Source organism: Eucalyptus grandis, chromosome 1 (genome assembly GCF_016545825.1).
Source record: "Eucalyptus grandis isolate ANBG69807.140 chromosome 1, ASM1654582v1, whole genome shotgun sequence".
NCBI lineage: Eukaryota > Viridiplantae > Streptophyta > Magnoliopsida > Myrtales > Myrtaceae > Eucalyptus > Eucalyptus grandis.
In genome coordinates, this window is record NC_052612.1 from 45,549,916 (window position 1) to 45,567,979 (window position 18,064).

General features: G+C 40.8%; 2 protein-coding genes across 2 annotated transcripts; one reads left to right on the forward strand and one right to left on the reverse strand.

The window, feature by feature from the left end:
* Positions 1-6,830: 6,830 nt before the first annotated feature.
* On the forward strand, positions 6,831-7,998 carry LOC120289249 (dehydration-responsive element-binding protein 2F-like). The gene has a single exon (XM_039304123.1). It carries the CDS (start codon positions 6,882-6,884, stop codon positions 7,752-7,754), a length of 873 nt encoding a protein of 290 aa, XP_039160057.1. The 5' UTR covers positions 6,831-6,881; the 3' UTR covers positions 7,755-7,998.
* Positions 7,999-8,149: 151 nt separating this feature from the next.
* Positions 8,150-15,989, reverse strand: LOC120287046 (DNA-binding protein SMUBP-2-like). Its single transcript, XM_039299701.1, is given in 17 exon segments — positions 8,150-8,601; positions 8,718-8,852; positions 9,027-9,094; positions 9,097-9,170; positions 9,544-9,647; positions 9,754-9,960; positions 10,547-10,804; positions 11,142-11,195; positions 11,535-11,607; positions 12,063-12,250; positions 12,820-12,984; positions 13,297-13,380; positions 13,490-13,579; positions 13,979-14,047; positions 14,401-14,505; positions 14,648-14,840; positions 15,985-15,989. Coding segments are annotated over 17 exon segments (2,049 nt in total). The 3' UTR covers positions 8,150-8,424.
* Between the last annotated feature and the right edge of the window lie 2,075 nt (positions 15,990-18,064).

Sequence of the window (18,064 nt, forward strand, 5' to 3'; positions counted from 1 at the left end):
GGAACGATTGGGAATCCAAGCCCCCTCCTCGGAACTCGGCTCAGTCGTTCACGAATTCCCAATCTATTAACTATCATGAGATCCGAATTCAAATAATCCGTCGATCGATAATTTATGGTCGAATGAACTTTCGGTGATTCCATTTGTAGCCGTGGTCTCTCAAATGTGTTGCTTATCTAATCGTGTTTCCTTTGGGGCCACAGAAGAGAAGGAGAAAAACCGCTAAACGCGCCGCCGGTAAGAACCTCGGTCGACAGGCCACGTCGCTAGGTCTTTGCCAAAACAAAAAAGCCCACATCTACCATCTTCTTAACCACCAATCACCATTTATTTCGAAGAGAGAATATCGCCTTTTTCGCTCTACTTTCCCCAACTTTAGGGCCCCCAAAGCGATTTACTCTTTGGGAAGCACTTGATTTGATTAATTATAATCCTCGTATTTCTATCCTTGTTCTGACTATTGCTCAAATCGATCGCGACTTGCACCAAAAAAAGGCCATTCCGAGAAACTGCCGGTAGAAAATCTTTCGTATGTTGGTCAACCTTGACCCGTTTGCTCACCGAACTTCAAAGTGTGGCCGGAACCTCTTTCGCATTTCCAAATTTAAATTTTTTGGTCAAAGCTTTGGTCAATAGATCCCTACCTTTCCACCGTCAAGAATCTTCCTATGAACCCAAATTTAGAAAGGGAATTTGGAGAAATTGCCTTCAAATTTCCTCTCTTTAATTAATTATAAAATTTCCCTTTTTAATTTTCAAGGGGCAAAAAGAACTAGCCAGAATTATAAAATACGCAACCCCCTCGTCCGAAATATTCCCCCTCCATAAATCCAATAAAAACCATCTCTCTCTCTCTCTATATCTCAAGATCCAATCAGCACACGTTTCAACGACCACCCATCGCCCAATCTCTCCTAATCTCTCTCTCTCTCTCTCTACGACGACGCCCGCGGCGTCTTCGCCGGACTCGCCGACCCCGTCCGTCCGGCCGCCGGAGCCCCGCCCGCCGGCCCCTCCCTCCGCCCCCGGATCAGCGATCGGCGACTGGTTGGTTGTTGGCCGGCCCGATTATGCTGCAGCTATTCCTGGCGGTGGCGTTCTCGGCGGTGCCGCTGACGCTGTACGTGCCGCCGATCAGGAGCCTCAACCTCTTCGTCGAGACCGTCGAGGGGCTTTTCCGCCAGACCACCCTGTACACGCTCCGGGCGTACCCCCGCATCCGCCTCGCCTTCTCCCGCCTCTACAACTCCCTTGTCCGCTTCTCGAGGTAGATACATAGATTGGTTAGAAAGAGTTTCTCGATTTTCCCTTTTTTTTTGTCTGTAAATTCGGCCGGTTGCTGCCCTCAAACACAGTCAAGATTCGATTTTTCAATTGTAATATCTCGATTAGGGATTCAAGGTTATTCCTTTTGGGCGCGCACGCTATATTGATATTGCTTCTCCTCCGAATCTCGATTCGTTTCCTCTGTTTCGATCGTTCTTGTATTGAAGCGCTCTGCTTCGGTTCGATGGAGAAGGGATCTGAGGTTGGGAATATCGCATGCTTAGTTCGGCGTTCGTGCCATTTTTTATGTGGGTCTTTTCTCTCTCTCTTCCCATTGTTGTTGGTGGGGGGTGATTAATCCTTCGTCGATTCTGGGAAGCGAGATGGAATTCTGAAGAAAGTCCCGAGGCTGAGCTTGATTTCCGGTGCACTGTTCATCTCTTTCCCTCCCCTCATTGTACCTTTGTTGAATAAATAATGGAGATGCTGGATTGACTTGGATGTTCTTGCGGTCATTTTAACTTTTAGTATATTGCAGCATGAGAACAGTGACTGGTGGTTGGGGAAGAATGGGTTTTGGTGGGGCATTCATGGAGCCAAACCCGGTTTTCTTTTCGTATGCAAAGATGTCATAAAAGGACAAATTTTGATTAGGATGGATCGATTCAAGAATTTGATGAGATACTAGGTGAGATACTAGGTCGGGTGAGCGTGAATTCTAGGTGGTTTGTCCTATCACACAAGACCAGGCAATCGTTTTTCTCTGGTGAGAAGATAAGCTACGTGTCTGCATCTTACCTACAGTAGTTTCTTCTTGGTCGTTAGCGACAAGGCACTGGCGAATTCTTGATCCCGTCGAATTACCCGATCGCCGGGTAATTCGATCGAAAGAGAATGAGGAAAGGTCGTGACTTGCAGCTTTTGACACGACTGATGGGACGAACGACTCGAGAGGAGCAGTCGATTTTTGTTTCTTTGATTGCTTCGCATGCTCCGAGATGATATTGAACGTTACCCCATTTATTGTTTCGATAGATCTGAGCAGGTAAAGACAGTTTTTTTACGAATTTTCATCCTCTCTAATTATGGTCTTAACCCGCTTGGTACGCCTCTTGATTTGAAGGGACTGAGCTATGATTTGATTGGATAAGGATGCATTTAAAGATCTCGTTTTCTCCATTTCGAAAAGGCGTCGTGTTCGTGGCATGGTCAGCACCACCGCCATCGGTTTTGTGGGAGCCAGTGGTGGATGGTCGGTGGTCTGCCACGGTAGATGTTCGTCGAACACAGCCACGAGTCGCGGGATCCCCCGGCCCATTTTGAACGGTAGTTGGTCAGTTGGGGTCACGCTCGGACCAATCGCTCCACGGTCCTGCATGTATCTTGGACAGCATGGGTGAGGGTGATACATGACGACACGTGAAGGAATGAACCAATTTGACATGACATCTATAAAATTTATTTACACGAGGTGAATGAGGTGCGTATGGCACGATTCTTGTGATTAGTCGATTACATCAAATCAATTGAGCGGTATTGCTTTGACCCCTCCACTTGTTGCCTCCTCGTTCAAGTGTTGATCAGCTGAGATCTAATGACTTGCCCGGTTCAAGGTATTCAATTGGGTCTTTATTGAAGAGCGTATGGCGCCGGGTTGACCCCGTGATTGGAATTTGGGGGTTGAGGACGCGAGTTGATTACGTTTTGGTTGGTTTTGACTTTAGCATGGTTTGCGGAGCACGTCCCGCCGCCAACACAATCCACGGGTTGAGAGCAACGTTTACTGGCCAAACAAATGGACTCTGATTCCCCGATCGTGGCCCTGTGCTTTTGAACATCATCCTAGCACTACCATGTGTAATTTTTCAATTGATGATAGTTATTGAAGCAACCCATGTCCAGTGCTACATTCAGGCCAGAACAACGAACTGCACAACCTTTTGGACTCCAGCGTAATTCGAGGTCTTACACGGCTGAAGCTAATCCTAAGTTGAAACTTGATCATGGTCATGGTGGCGCACTAAGGCTGCCTGATCCGATAATGCTCGAAGTGCGATATCGATAGACTTGGACTTCTTGGGCCTAAGCTTCCAAATGCCTCTCGTGATTTTAATATTGTTAAGAGAATGGTCAAGTCTAGACAAAGATTTTTAAACCAGATATCCCTATTCAGTGTGACCTATTGATCAAAGTTTATCCATATCCATAACGTTTAGGATGAAAGTACGGGCAAAGTATAGAATTGTGTCATCATGAAAAAAAAAATGGATGGACTAAAAAAAAGTGATTTTATAAGTATGGAAATCACGTACAATTCACGTGTCAATTGTCGATGATGACTAAGCTACTTCGGTAAGATTTTGAAGAGAACTTTCTCGAATGGACTTCAACTGTAGTCGGAGAAATGTGCAAACTTATTGCAAAGTAAAGTACGGGGGATTGCTGTTGATGGTTTCGAAAAATGCCAGCAAGTTTAAAGCATGGATAGACGTAAAGTGAACTAGACACATTTGTTGTCTTTTTAATGATTGAGCAAATATTAGGTACAACTTCGAACAATCACAATTAGAGGAGATCATTGGGCATGCTAACGCCGGGCCTCATGTACTTGCCAAGTTTAGCTCATCATAAAAAGCTTATGTTTGAATTATCGGCTCGAGGTGAAGTGTGTTGAGCCCAAGATGCGGGGGCTAGATTTTCTTATGTAAGAGCATCGTCCAAGCGACCTGTTTACCACTAAAACATCTCGGGCCTCTCGAGCTTAGGGGACTGCTCGCCCCTCGGCCATCTCTAATCACAAGAGGCAATGGTCACTGGGCCGTGCCATGCCAATGCTCGGGCTTTGGCCGGCTTGGGCTTGGACTGCCACAAGCCCAACTCTTTTTTTTTTTGTATATATATAATATAATAGTGACCGATCGGTCATATCTAAACATAACGCGTCTATTGTTTATATTAATTGATTTTTCATTATAATTAAAGATTATTAAAAATTGTAAAACCAGGCTTGGGTATAACGTGCCCTGGCCTAGGCCATCATTGTCACGGCATAAATGATACTAGGCCTTCATGGGTTGTGTGCTAGCTAGCCTAAGCATTGCCCGTTGCCATTGTTAGACTTGTCAAAATGGGTCATAGACCCAATTATTAACCTATATTTGATGGATTAAGTTGTTATATAAGTTTGTTATAAACAATAAATAAGTCATAAATGGATTTAGAATGGTAAAACTCAAAATAATGTAATTGTTAAATGGGTTCATAATATAATTAGACTTGACTTCTCTCTATGACTCTCTCTCGCCCCCACTTGATCTCACGCTTGCTCCTTCACTTTCTACTTTCACCTCGATTTGCGTATGCATATTTTAGTGATATATAGTCGTATATGAGTCACTAAATTCGCATTGTGTGGAAAAGAGTTAATTTAGATCCGACATTTTCGACCCGATCTAGCCCATCCATTTAATAGAACTGCCTTGTTAGTCGCAATTACTAATTTTATGAGAAACAATAATGTTTGGGTTAGTTTGAAGTCCGCATAAAATTCAAAAGGGATAGTTCCTTCAGCATTGTTTTCTGCGGTATATTTTTTCCTTCGGTTGGAAATTCATACCGCATTCCAAGGTGTCTAAATTGTTCCCGATTGCTGCGGATCTCATTGGATCAAAAACCTCGTGGAGCATCTTTCTTTCGTTGCACCATTGTTCAAGGAACCCCGTGAATTTCATTCTCTGAAAGCGGCAATAAGCTCCAATGAGTGACTGAGAGTGATTCATCACTGCTTCTACCAGAGAGAGAGAGAGAGAGAGAGAGAGAGAGGCATGGGATAAAGGTGAAGCCTCGGGTATCAGGAGGGACGTATAGGCATGTGAGAGAGAGAGAGAGCTCGTGAAAGTGGAAAATGTGGTGAGGTGATGAGCAGCTCCTTCCTCATTCTTGAAATTCATGCATGTGTACTCTCTTTGCTTTCACGTATGACATAATGGACTCGCTGCTCTTCGATCCATATCTATGTTTGATCGAATCACACCCCTTCCTGTGGAATCCAAAGCACGGCAGTGTCTCCACTTTATTCTTACTGTCATCCTCGTATCTCTCGACTCAAAAATCAATCATTTTGTACGAGTAGGTAGTCTCACCAAACTATTGTGCAAGACTCGTTCGAATGAGACCATGTTCGGTGAGCATTGTTGGGCACTAGACCGTGAACTATTGTGATGTCTGTATGCATGATTACCACCATTGTATCGTATATTATGATAACTTCATATAGCCCGTCACGTCAACGCAGTAGTAATAGAATCAATTATCTATTCAGAAACGTATCAAATGATGGCTTTTTAAGTAGAGCTTAAGAGTCGAATTATTTTATGTCGGGCTGTAAATAACTTGACCTATTAGAATGAGCCTATACGTATATGTTCTCTCTCTCTCCCCTACGATTGTGAGATGCCGAAAAAGGGAGAGGAAGGCTAATTTGACTTTGGCCAGCTAGCCGTTCACATTAAAGATGAGAGGATGATATTCATGAAGGGTCACAGTACAAATGTAAGAAAGCAGATATACACTATGACTCCACTTGGGAGCTTTATCTTGTCCCTTCCTCAAACGTAGCTGATTCATGTCTCTGACTTCGCTCGTGCTTTCGGTTGACTTGTGGCTCCCATCAGGACGACCAAAAGCTTGGAGTATATCTTCTCGTCGAGCACGAAGCCATTATGGATCACCACCTGGAGCTATAGCAGTTGGAAGAGGGCAGTGAGATCGAACATGTTCACATGATGATATGAGCTGAGAGGGATCATTTTGGTTTTATAAGCCTTAAAAGTGCGAACATCATCTTCCACAAAAAGGTGATAAATTGTCGTTTCCTGGTTTTATTACAGAATCATCAAAATATGATTTTGCGAATCTTCATCAGGAGCTATGATAATGTTTATCTATGTGAGCCTCTTACGGTCTCCATGCGTAATACCCTTGAGGCTAATCCTCAGCCCTATTTATGAAAGTTGATATCTATACACTTGGATAAATGTTGCAGTCCTTCCTTCCTATACTCACATCACAAGCTAGTAAATATTGCATATTTCCATTTCACCAAACCCCGGCTAAGCGAATATCAAGAGACCAAATGAGATCCTGATTTTAGGCGTGATGTATTTGATGAAGCGCAAACGTTTGCGTGCGATCCTAATTTGTGTACAAATCTGCACATTTTTATTCGATTAACGAGATCATCATGCACAAACACTCATTCCCCCAAAAGGAAGATTTAATCTTAGAAAACCAATTACTAGAGATAAAGGGTCAAAACAACACAAAAAGAAGATTTAATCCAAGCAAATAAAAAGGGAAAAAAAAAGGGGAAAAGAACATGGGTTTGAAAATAATAGGAGCAAACACGATCTCTCGCTAACGGTCACACAGCCTCATGGGTTTTGAAAGAACTTTTCTTCCGAAACGTGACTTCATTTAAAACCCAAAACCCCAACCCCCCAAATCTCTACATATCCCGCGCCCTTTCACCACAGAATTCTTGCACTCTCACTCGCTCTCCTCACTTCACTTCACTTCACTTGGAGCTCACGCTCTGCTTACGGAAACATAGAGAGATGGACAGCTCAAGAAAATCTCCGATGAAGCCATGGAAAAAAGGCCCGGCGAGAGGCAAAGGTGGCCCTCTAAATGCCTCGTGCTCGTATAGGGGCGTGCGTCAGAGGACGTGGGGCAAGTGGGTCGCGGAAATAAGAGAACCCAAGAAGAGGACCCGGCTCTGGTTGGGCTCTTTCGCCACTGCTGAAGAGGCGGCCATGGCTTACGACGAAGCCGCTCGGAAATTGTACGGGCCCGATGCTTATCTCAACCTACCCCACCTCTGCCATCAACCGCCACCCGACTCCTCCGTTTTCTCATCGAACAGGCCTCTGCATCACAAGTTCAAATGGTTCCCATCCAAGAACTTCATCTCCATGTTCCCTTCATGCGGCCTGCTCAACCTGAGTGCTCAGCCCAATGTCCATGTCATCCACCAGAGGCTGGAAGAGCTCAGGAAGAATGGAGGCTTCGGTGGCGCAGCTTCCCCTTCTTCATCTTCCTCAGACTCGAGAATCGACACTAGGAGGAGAACCGATTTGGAAGTTGGTAAGTTGAAGGAGAAGGAGGTTGAAATTTTGTCAGAGAAGGCGCCCGCTACAGGGCATCGCGAGGAGAAGCCTCAAATTGATCTAAATGAGTTCCTTGAGCAGTTGGGAGTCCTGAAGGAAGATAACCAGTCCAAAGAAGTTGTAGATGTGAATGGAACCGAGGAAGGTATGTTCAAGGATTATGAACAAATAGTGGCTTTTGATGAAAAGGGTATCAATTGGGATAGTTTGATGGAGATGCATGGTTATGCGGATCAACAGATTTATGCAGAAGGCAACACTTGCCAGGTTTATGATATTAGTGAAGAGTTTGCTTTGCCTTCCACCATCTGGAATTTCTGAGAGAAACATCTGACAGTGACACTGGGAGAATAGTTTTCATATAGTTCAAAACTAGTTTACAGAGTTCAATATGAGAGAGAGAGAGAGAGAGAGAGAGAGAGAGAGAGAGAGAAAGAGATAAAGAGAGACTCTAGTCTTATGATCGATCGGAATACTGGCAGTGTAGAATGTTGATCCCACAATTTTCAGCATTTATTTTTACCTTGCATTATATGATTCAGTCTTCAAACCTAATGAATTAACAGAAAAGCCGAACAAAAAGCTCGTTATATGATTCAGTCATAAAGGTTCTATAGCATTATACTGTCTCTTGGGTGAGAACTACAGAAGCTGCGTTTGGTTGTCCAGAGCCAAAAAGAATCAAAATGCTAAGACCAATAAAAGAGATAGCTCGCTAATTAGAAATGAACCATCATAGATTTTCTTTATAATCTAAAGCAATTCCCATCAATATCTCAATATGCAGCGTTAGACATAACCGTCATTAAATCAAAGATAGGCTGCTCAGGCTTGGTGAAGCAACCTTCAGATTACCTGGTTGACTCAATTCATATAACATTCTTTCTTTTGGGTGTTGAAATTCAAGGCCCTAACAATTAGTCCGAAACCTGTATGACAAGTACCCCAAAGGAAAGCAATAACAAAGGCTTCACCTAACCAGACGGTTTGCTTATTCGTTGCAATACTCTGAGGCACTTTGATACTCGCCATGCTCCTCAAAGTACTCAATTAGTCTCTTTAAGAATCCATCACTACTCACGGTTTCGGTATCACAGATGAGACAACACTGTCTTCTTGCCCGTGTAACAGCCACATTCATTCGCCTGTGGTCACTCAGGAAACCCACCTGCAATGAAAACAGAAAGGAAGGGTGAAAACATATTACTCCATATTGGTCCCATACCTGAAGTAAAATGACGTGGGAACAAAGAAACAGACTAATGGATTTTGAAAAATAAGTACCTCTTTCTTTGAATTTGAACGAACCATTGAAATGATGATCGCTTCCTTCTCCCGACCTTGAAAACCATCCACCGTTGAGATTTCCATATCCTTGAGTTTGTTTTCATTGCCTCTCAGCATCTTCAATAAAACCACCTTCGGGAACAATGAGAGGCATAGTGAGACTACTCTGTATTAATCAAATATGACTTGCATGCAATCACATTATTCAGTAGTTCTGGTTTGGATAAAGAAACATCCTAAACAATCTGCAATCTTCAACTTCAATCCACATCAAATGTCAAGGTATGTTTGGCAAAGATAAGGTACCTGTGCAGCATAAGGTGTTATGATTCCAATATCAGAAGCACGGACTCCAGAGGAGACGAGTCTTTTGCATGAGCAATCGCAACCTCAGCTTCACCCTCGTTCAAAGTGCTTTCCTCTTCATCCTTCTTTTCTTCCATGTCACACCTAGAAATCCACAAAAGCGGACTGAAGTTTTCAGAATGGACAATGTTACTCAGCACAAGTGACGCCATGAAATGAATAATTAGTTATCATACTGAAACAGCTTCAGTTGTGGTGAAGTTTGTACCTTTGCAGCTACTTGTTCATATTTGGTAATACTATGATACTTCACTAACTGTCATTTGCATTATTACATATATATATATTTTGGTATATATCTATTAATCTACAAACAATGAGATCGTAAATAAACAGATTGCCTGATACCACAGACAATTGATATGATATTGTGATTTTGAATTTGCAGTAAGGAAATGCCAAACGTGGTTTGACCTATGGAGAAAACATATAAGTAAGCATATAATGACCTACATACCCAGCTATGTCGATGAGAAGAAGGGTTGGTTCAGTTGAACTTGATGACTTTACATCCTCAAGATCAAAAAGCCTATGAGCAGCAACGCTGGAATGAGCTTCGATCTGTCACAGATATTCAAGAAATCATAATCAACAACATAAATAATATTGTTCATTTGATGAAATGGAGTCCTCTTTCACAAATCTTCTCTTATAATTGAATAAGCACCTTACTGTTGTAGAGCTCCTTCGAAGACCAATTCATGATGAGCTCATGCATGCGGTACTGAACAGTAAGCATGGATGTGACTTCATCTCCATATAAAGTTGTCAGGCGTTCAAAAAGTGTTCTTCCCAAACCTTTCTTCTCAGCCTCAACACTTTGGACGGTTGGTGGAAGCTGAAGATGGTCTCCAACAAGTATACATCTAGAACCCTGACACAACAACACAGATCTTATAATAATGCATGAGAGCCGGCATTACTAACTCTTCAGATTCAGCTGTCCTCTTTTTACATTGTCTCCCATCCTTGCTGCCTGAGATTGCTGTTAGTTTGGAAAAGGAAAACCATTCGCTCACCATGAGACTATAAGATCTTAGTTTGAGAGCATGTTCGTGATTTTCTCTTCTAATTCCACTTGAAAATGAAAAAGGTGATGAAACTGCACTATGTGACATGTGAGAAATTGCTTTCCCTGGAAATTAAGAGAAGTGCTTTTGGATTTTTGGCTTACCAAGTGAAAACAGATTTTTAATTTTTTCACTCTTCAGCAGAAAATGAATAACACAATCAAACACTTTCTCAGAATTTGCATTCTCGTTGAAAATTTCATTCATGAACCAGTGTTTAATATGATTTATCTATAGATATGCACACAAGCAACTTATTTCTCCCCCAGAACAAGGATAAGAAAATTGTGTTTGACTGCAAAAAGAAAAGAAAATAATGTGCTCTGTCCAATAATAACACAGGTATTTCTACTCAAGTTAACAATAATATGCATCATTCCAATCACTTGCCTTCAGTATAGCCATCCAGCATGCTATCTCAAGCGCTTGAGCTGCTTCATCAATGATCACTAAATCAAATGATGTACTTTCCAACTTTCGAGAAAATGCACCAGTCAATGTCGACAATACCACATCTGCATTCTTAATAACATCTGTCACAGCAAGCTGCTGCCTCTTGCGTTCTTCTTTTGAAAGAGCCCTAAGCTCCCTCTGAATGTCCCTCCTGGTGCCCTTCTCTTTGGTTTTCAGCAGCTTCCCATTCAATGCCTAAATGAATGCCCCAAAAAAAGTACATAAACACACAAGTTTGACTGCGAGGTAGGAAAGTAAGAAGAACAAAAAATCCAGACTGAACCAGGACAAAGAATTTTAGCATCAATTCAGTCAGGTCCAATTTTCCAATTGGTTAAGGCCTCAAACCTAAACAACTCAAAAGCTAAAATGAATCATAAAAGATTTTCCTCCCATGACCCTCCAGTTGCCCATTCGTTTTCAGATTCCCAAATGCTCACTCTCTCATAACACCATTTACACGAAGCTAATAGTAAGTGCATAATCTTCAAGCAACAGCACAAATGGAACTTCCATCTGAATTTGTTCATACCTTCATTTCCTTCCGAATGTCGTTTGCAAGCGAGCTATTATCTGCTCGAAGGACCTAACACCAAGCAAGTAGCCATAACAAAATGAGACTGAGCTCGTGTAATGTATTAATTCTGCTGCACCAGCTGTAGTTCACTAAAGAAAAATTAAATGGAGGCAAATGAAGAATAAAGGATCTACAACCTAGGACATAGTATGATTTGAGTGTGTAGAACACTACAAATGTTAGGAGATTGCTATCAGCCTCAAGAACAAGAACTAAATTAGTTTCCAAGGATAGAGTATAGTTTAGCCTGTAGTTGAAGCTCCAGATCATCTTAAGATTCTCTATTGGCATACAAATGAACTGCCTGTCATGTCCAGTGAAGCCAGTAGTGGAAAACAACTTACACACCTGTGCATCAAGTGCACTATCCAATACTTGAGGCAGCAACCGTGCAGGATGTCCCAACCTCACCAGCTTCACTCTGGTGTTACAAAAGCAAAATTTTCAGAAATAAATGGAAGGAAAAACTTTAGCTTGGGTAATAGAAGTCTCAGAAGTGAAGAACTCAAATTCATGTCACTCAAAGGGTCTAAAGTATAAAAATTAAGAAAACACAATAGATGATCTTCCATCAATTGACTGACAAATTTATCACTTCTAGAACATACAGAAAACATAAACACTCATCACAAATATTAGCCAACAGGGCTGATCTATGATGGCTTGAATTCTTAGGATGCCCAAATATTAGAGAAGCTGAAGAATAAAATCGAACCTCTAGATACAGCAGAAAGAAAAATCAAAGTATCCCTACGTTGTGTCTACCAAAGTCTGCCATCTAGTTAAAACAGAAAATGCTTGCTTAATGGATCTTTAAAACCAAATCTCAGACTTTACACGAGAGAGAGAGATAGTTAAGATCAAGAATTCAAATACCTGTGAGAAGCTAGTCGCTCAACGATGTTATCCACGGCAATATTTGAAGCTGCACATGCAAGGATTTTTGATCCACGCTTTACTTCCTGTAAGATAATTTCTACCACTGTTGTGGTCTTCCCAGTTCCAGGAGGACCATGCAGCAAGAATACATTCTTTGCTGACAAAGCCTTGTATACGGCATCTTTCTTGGGAGAAAAAATGGTGACAATTTTTAGTCTAGAAACATGAAGCATAATGAAGATCAACAATAAATGCATAACATCAACAATATAGCTTCCCACACAGAAGAAAATTGCCCCAAAATGAACTTTAAAAAAATTATGCAGTAAAGGTTATAAAAGCAAAGCAATGTTTTCAACTGCCCTCTAAGACCACCCAAAAAAGAATTCATGTGCCCATTGGAACTTCTTTAGTCAGATCAGACAAGTAGAATATAACATTGTTTCAAGTTAAAAAATCATGCCATGAGAGATTTATATAAGCTCTCATATGTTGTTCCTCTTTGGAACTAAATTATAGCTCTTTAGAAAAATGCAACCTCAGGTGCACAAAACTACAACAAACTCAATGGAGGATGCTCAAAAGTGGACATGAGACGACACAGCAATCATATTGAGGATAACAGTATCTTGATTGGTCTTCCTGGTGGTAAGTCAAGTACATTGACTTTAATACACAGCTAATCAACCAATCCAATGAAAATTGATGCTGAAGCAAATAAAACTAATTTTCCTTGGGTGCTAATGGAACATACCTGAGAATGATCGAGGTCGGTGTTAAAGGGGCGGACTGTGGTATCTTTCTTTGAAAATGCAGGGGGTCTTTCTCCAAAGAGAACAGGAACTAAATCAGCAGCTGGCCCCTTCTGTACACCTTTACTTAGTTGTATCAAAACATCCTTCAACCTTCGGTAAGTCACCTGTGTGGAAGTCGTAAATAGCATCAGTTGATAGTGGGTATTGATCTGATACTAAAGAAATGATATGTTGAATCAGAATGCTGATAACAGGATCAAACTCCTAGTCTACTGTGTTTGCTCTCCTACAAATTAATTTAGCAGCACATCAATCATGAATTGTCCTCGAAGACTACAAGTTAAGGAACTAATCATCCTAAGAAATTTACACGTCTAGAAGGTAAATAAGTCAGAAAAGGAAATCTTGAATGCAACAAGTAAAAGTAAGACTACTAGAAATGATCTCTAATAGAAAAATCAGCACTTTCACCATACCTCATTTGCAACCTTCTCCAGCCGCAGGGGGCTATTCAAACCCTCTTCCGGTACATCATCAAAGGCCACAGTAATTGATGAATCCTGAAATATGTACCCGGCAGTTCACAGAACTAAAGTAAGGTCAGACTCTTGTGGACCTTCTAAGAGAAAACATTTACTAACATGGCAATCTGGTCCAGGCTAAAATTACCTTCAGGCGGTAAACTACACCTTGCCCAAGAGAAGGAGATCCTAAATCGGCCTTGTTAGGTTTTAGAATGACCACATCATGAGTGCCAAACTGCAACAAGTGAAAAGTAAATAGCAAGTTAAGGGAAAAAAAATCGAAAACAAGGACAATGAAGACAAGCGGATTCATGCCAAACAGAAATTTATATGTGCATAAATAAGAATTGTCCCAACATCTGAAACTTCCATCCAAAAGCATTTGTACTGCTGTCAATGATGAGTTCATGGAGTAATCTAGAACGTGCAATGAAAAGGAATCTCTTATCCACAAAGATGAAAAGAAACCCAAGAGGAGTAATGTCGTTCTGCATGAACATGAACTATTCATATAGAATTAGCTCAGATTGAAGAGGATGATGCTCTTCGATATGGAATAGCCAAAGAAATATGCATATGAATACACAGGTAGATGAAGATAAACAAAAAATAAGTTATATCCCAGAAGGCTCACCTTGTGAGCAGGAAGGACATCCCCCTTCGTGGATTGTAATTCAAGGAGCGTTTTCCCCATCAAACCTGTCTATTGAAGAAATGAATCGAATCACGCCGTGCCCGTACTCCAGAAAAACGTAATCGCTACACTATTCACTTAGTATGCATTCGACCAGAACAATTCCTGAAAGTATAGAAAACTAACAAGGAGGTGCTAGTCTAAACACTTTACCGCGCCCGCACCTCGCCGCAGCTTTAAAACGCACGTTGCTACAAGCAACGCACGACAATGCAGCTACGACACGGCTCGGTTACCGCATAGCGACGGCCATACCGAACAGACTCTAGGATACTACAGGCGATCAAATGCGGATAATTTCCATCGATTCCGATCAAAATCAAAATACGAACATCGAAAAGGGGAAAAAGAAGCAAGAGGACCTGAGCATCGACGCACTTCAAGTTGAGCATCACGGAGCCTTTCCTCTGAGCAGCGTCCAAGCTCCTGGCGGCTCCCGAACTGATCGAGGCCGATATCTCCGCTTCCTGCGATCAGGATCACAGTAACCGTGAGCTCGAGCGATCGCTCGTCGGACTCGGGAACGAACGCGAGCGCGAGTAAAGATTTCATTTTTCGCAAAAAAAAAAAAGCAGCAGCGAACCGAGCGTCGCCAGAGAGGGAAGCGACCTTCTCCAAATCGATCAAGGGGGACATGGTGGAGACGAACTGCTCGAGCGAAACGGACGCGGGAGCTGCTTTCTTCCTCGTCTTCCCTCCTCCATTTGCGCTTCTTCCTCGTTTCGCCGATTGCTTCTCGCAGGGCTGTTCTTCTTCTTCGTCTTGTGCTCGACTGCGCTCGGCCGATGACGCTTTGTTTCTTCTATGTTTTGAAAATCTCACCTTTGGTCCCGAACTAGCGCTTTTTTCCCACTTAAGTCCTTGGACTTTTTATTTATTTGTCTATGTTCTTCAACTCGCCCACTTTTCTAATCGAGTCCCTCTAGTCCTAATTCGATTTGTTGAGGCTGAAGGGTCCTTTGAAACCTACAAGGCTGCATTAGGTAATCAGGATAAAATTAGGGATAAGATATGATTTATCATATCCTACGTTTGGTGCTTGCTCATGATAGGATAAAGTCGGATATAAGAATAATACAAACAGAACAAAATTAACCCATGAGAGATGTGGGATAAAGGTGGATAGGATTTCTAATATCCATAATAGGAAAATTATTTTTTCGAATAACAGACTTATTAAATTAACAAAATTAAAATTATATTTTAATATAAATAATATTTGAATTCTAATTTAAGAAATTAAATATTAAATATTAAGTATTATTTTTTAATTTAATATTATTTTAATTATATATTCAACTTTAATTCTATCTTACAATAAACATTAAATCTATAAATTATATATTTATACATTATATATTTTAGGTATTTTTGTATTTTAGGTATGTTAGTACAGTTTACTATTTGATAAAATTTTATTAAGGGTTAAAAAGAAATAATAAAGAAAATGATTTAAAAAAAGAGGATAAAATATGCCGTTTATAAAATAAAAATAAATTAAGGAATAATATCATTAGAGATTTTCACCATATCCGTTTATGAACTTTTAGGTTCATATTAAAAAATATGCCGTTTATATTAAAAAAATATGCCGTGTATTTTAGGTTCATATGTTGTTTATATTAAAAATATATATATGATATGATGTAAATATATCCGACTTTAATATTGTAATTTATCAAACAATGGATAAGATATAGAAAAATCTAAGAATTTCAGATCCTATTATATCCAGTTCTATCCTAGTTAGACCAAATGTACCCAAGAGTTTTGGCGGGGAAAACTCGAGTGCGATATTGGTGCTAAGTAATTAAATGAAAGTACCTTGCCCCTAGTTTAATTGAAAATACTAAAGACACATCCACAATATTTATTATTATTTTGATCTTTTTCTGAGGAAACTCGTCTTAGATAGATAAACTCTGTCCATGATATTCTTAACTAACCTCATGGCCCCTGCCATCTTTTAGATATATTCTCTTTACTTTCCTAAGAATTATTGAATCAGAAAATGAAACCTCCTGAGAAAACTGTAGTAAAATCATCTCCAGGATGATCTCTTTGTAACATCACGGTGAAATGCAAGATCAAATGATGGGAGGTGTGTAGTAGGCTTTCCTACTTGCGGAATTGGCTTTCGTTCCTTAAGTTGCATGAGACAGCTTTATGTGATTACATTTCACAGGTTCTTGGCTTCTCTGATTTCTTTCTTTCACTGAGAGATTTCACGTAGCTCCATCGTAATTTGTGCGTTGATACTTAGATTCTTTTTGTGGAATGCCTGAGTTCCTTGCGGACATGGATGAGTTGGGTGTGAGACCAGATGAAGATGCTATCATGAGAGTAGAGAGCGCCTTTCGGAGACTTGGGCGAGATGAAAGGTGGATACAATTCGGGAAGTTATGATCTCATGATTCAAAATCGAAGATAGGCCTGGTGAATCGCAATTTGTTTACACCATTTGGTTGGCTTATGTTGTTTATATAATACCAATCATTGTCACCCTCGAAATAGAGCAAATTGTTACGGAGTTTCCCTGGTTTTACATGATCTAGGCATATTGTCCCCCGATTGCATCTTTCTATAGAATGCTCAATCAGCATATCTTCTCGGACAAATGAATAACTACTCTTTTTATCCAAAGACGGCAACAACGGTAGGATCGTCCGCTGGATTTTTGTAATGCAATGTCATGCTTGAAAATATATTTCGGAGTAAATCACAGGAAACACAGAAATTCTAGTAGGTTTTTCAAACTATCGCGGCCCCTTGATAGCGATCTTCTGGGTCCAGGTGAGGGAGGTAACCAGGGCGACATAAGCAAATTTATGACAGAAAACCGAAAACCAAACATCCAAGTAGGTCATCCCATATAGACCTTCGACTATGTCACAGACAACAGATACTAATCGAGATGATGGTGCTCTACGAATGTGTTAGTTTTCTTTATCTTGTCAAGGAGTCTAACACCATTGCAGTTGCAGAGAGTCGAACCTCGGATCCATGTCACAGTATTTGGGCGATAATTCATGACAAGCAAGCAGAACTTTGAAGCTGATAAGTTGATCAATTGACAGAGAGACACAAAACTGTCGAGCAAGAATGGGTAAGAATGTTTATCAGGTTCCTTGTGCCTCTTTCTTTCCACAAAATATCTAATACAGAAACCATAAGGCTTTCAAAAGGTGCATCAACTATGAGGAGAGAAGCTTGTTTGTCATTATTTGGCATCTTTGTAGGTGAATGAGGAGATGTTGGGACACAGAATCTTGCTGAATTGCCAATTGCACGCGTTAGTTTTCCTGCCCATTCAGTGCAGTAATAAACAGAGTCAGATTCTTTTTTTCCCTCATCTCTCACTTTTTGTCTTCTGGGACCGGAAAATCAATAGAGTTGGTTCAGGTACTTACTGCTAGCAATTCATAGGGGATATATCCAAACTGCAGATCAAGCAAATGTTAAGATGACTCTCCCGTCAAAGAATGGATATCATACCTATCTGCATTTACAGTGAGCACTTCGCGGTTAGGCTTTCATGTTTAATGTAGAAGTTAGGCATTATCACTGAATAAGAAAAAGATAACCTAATCTTGGTCTGCCAGTCATTGAAAACTGTTTCTTAACTCGTTCTTGCTTTCTATTTCGCATATAGTCCACCCATTTCACCCAGGAGATCTTAAGTTTGAAGTTCACCTGAGCTTGAGATCTAGTTCTCTGGTAGCTTGAGATAATCTCTGGACCAAAACATGCGATTTGGTTCAACAAGTATGTTAACTAGACAGGATGCAGACAATCGGAACTTCAAGAAGGAAATTTGGAAGAAAATGAGAATCATACAAAGGAATTCTAAGAAGTGGCCTCCGATGGATATCAAATAGGCAATTATCGAAATTTCTTTCCATGAGGCCACACCAATCAAATGTCAAGAATGAGTTAGATTCACCCTTGCCACCGAAAGAACAGTCCTGAATAGTTCTAGCACTATCATCAGCTCTATTCACCACATCAATCTCTAAATAAGTTGAA

Bases quoted from the DNA above. Each gene is read 5' to 3' on its own strand.
- LOC120289249 (XM_039304123.1), top strand. From the start codon at position 6,882: ATGGACAGCTCAAGAAAATCTCCGATGAAGCCATGGAAAAAAGGCCCG.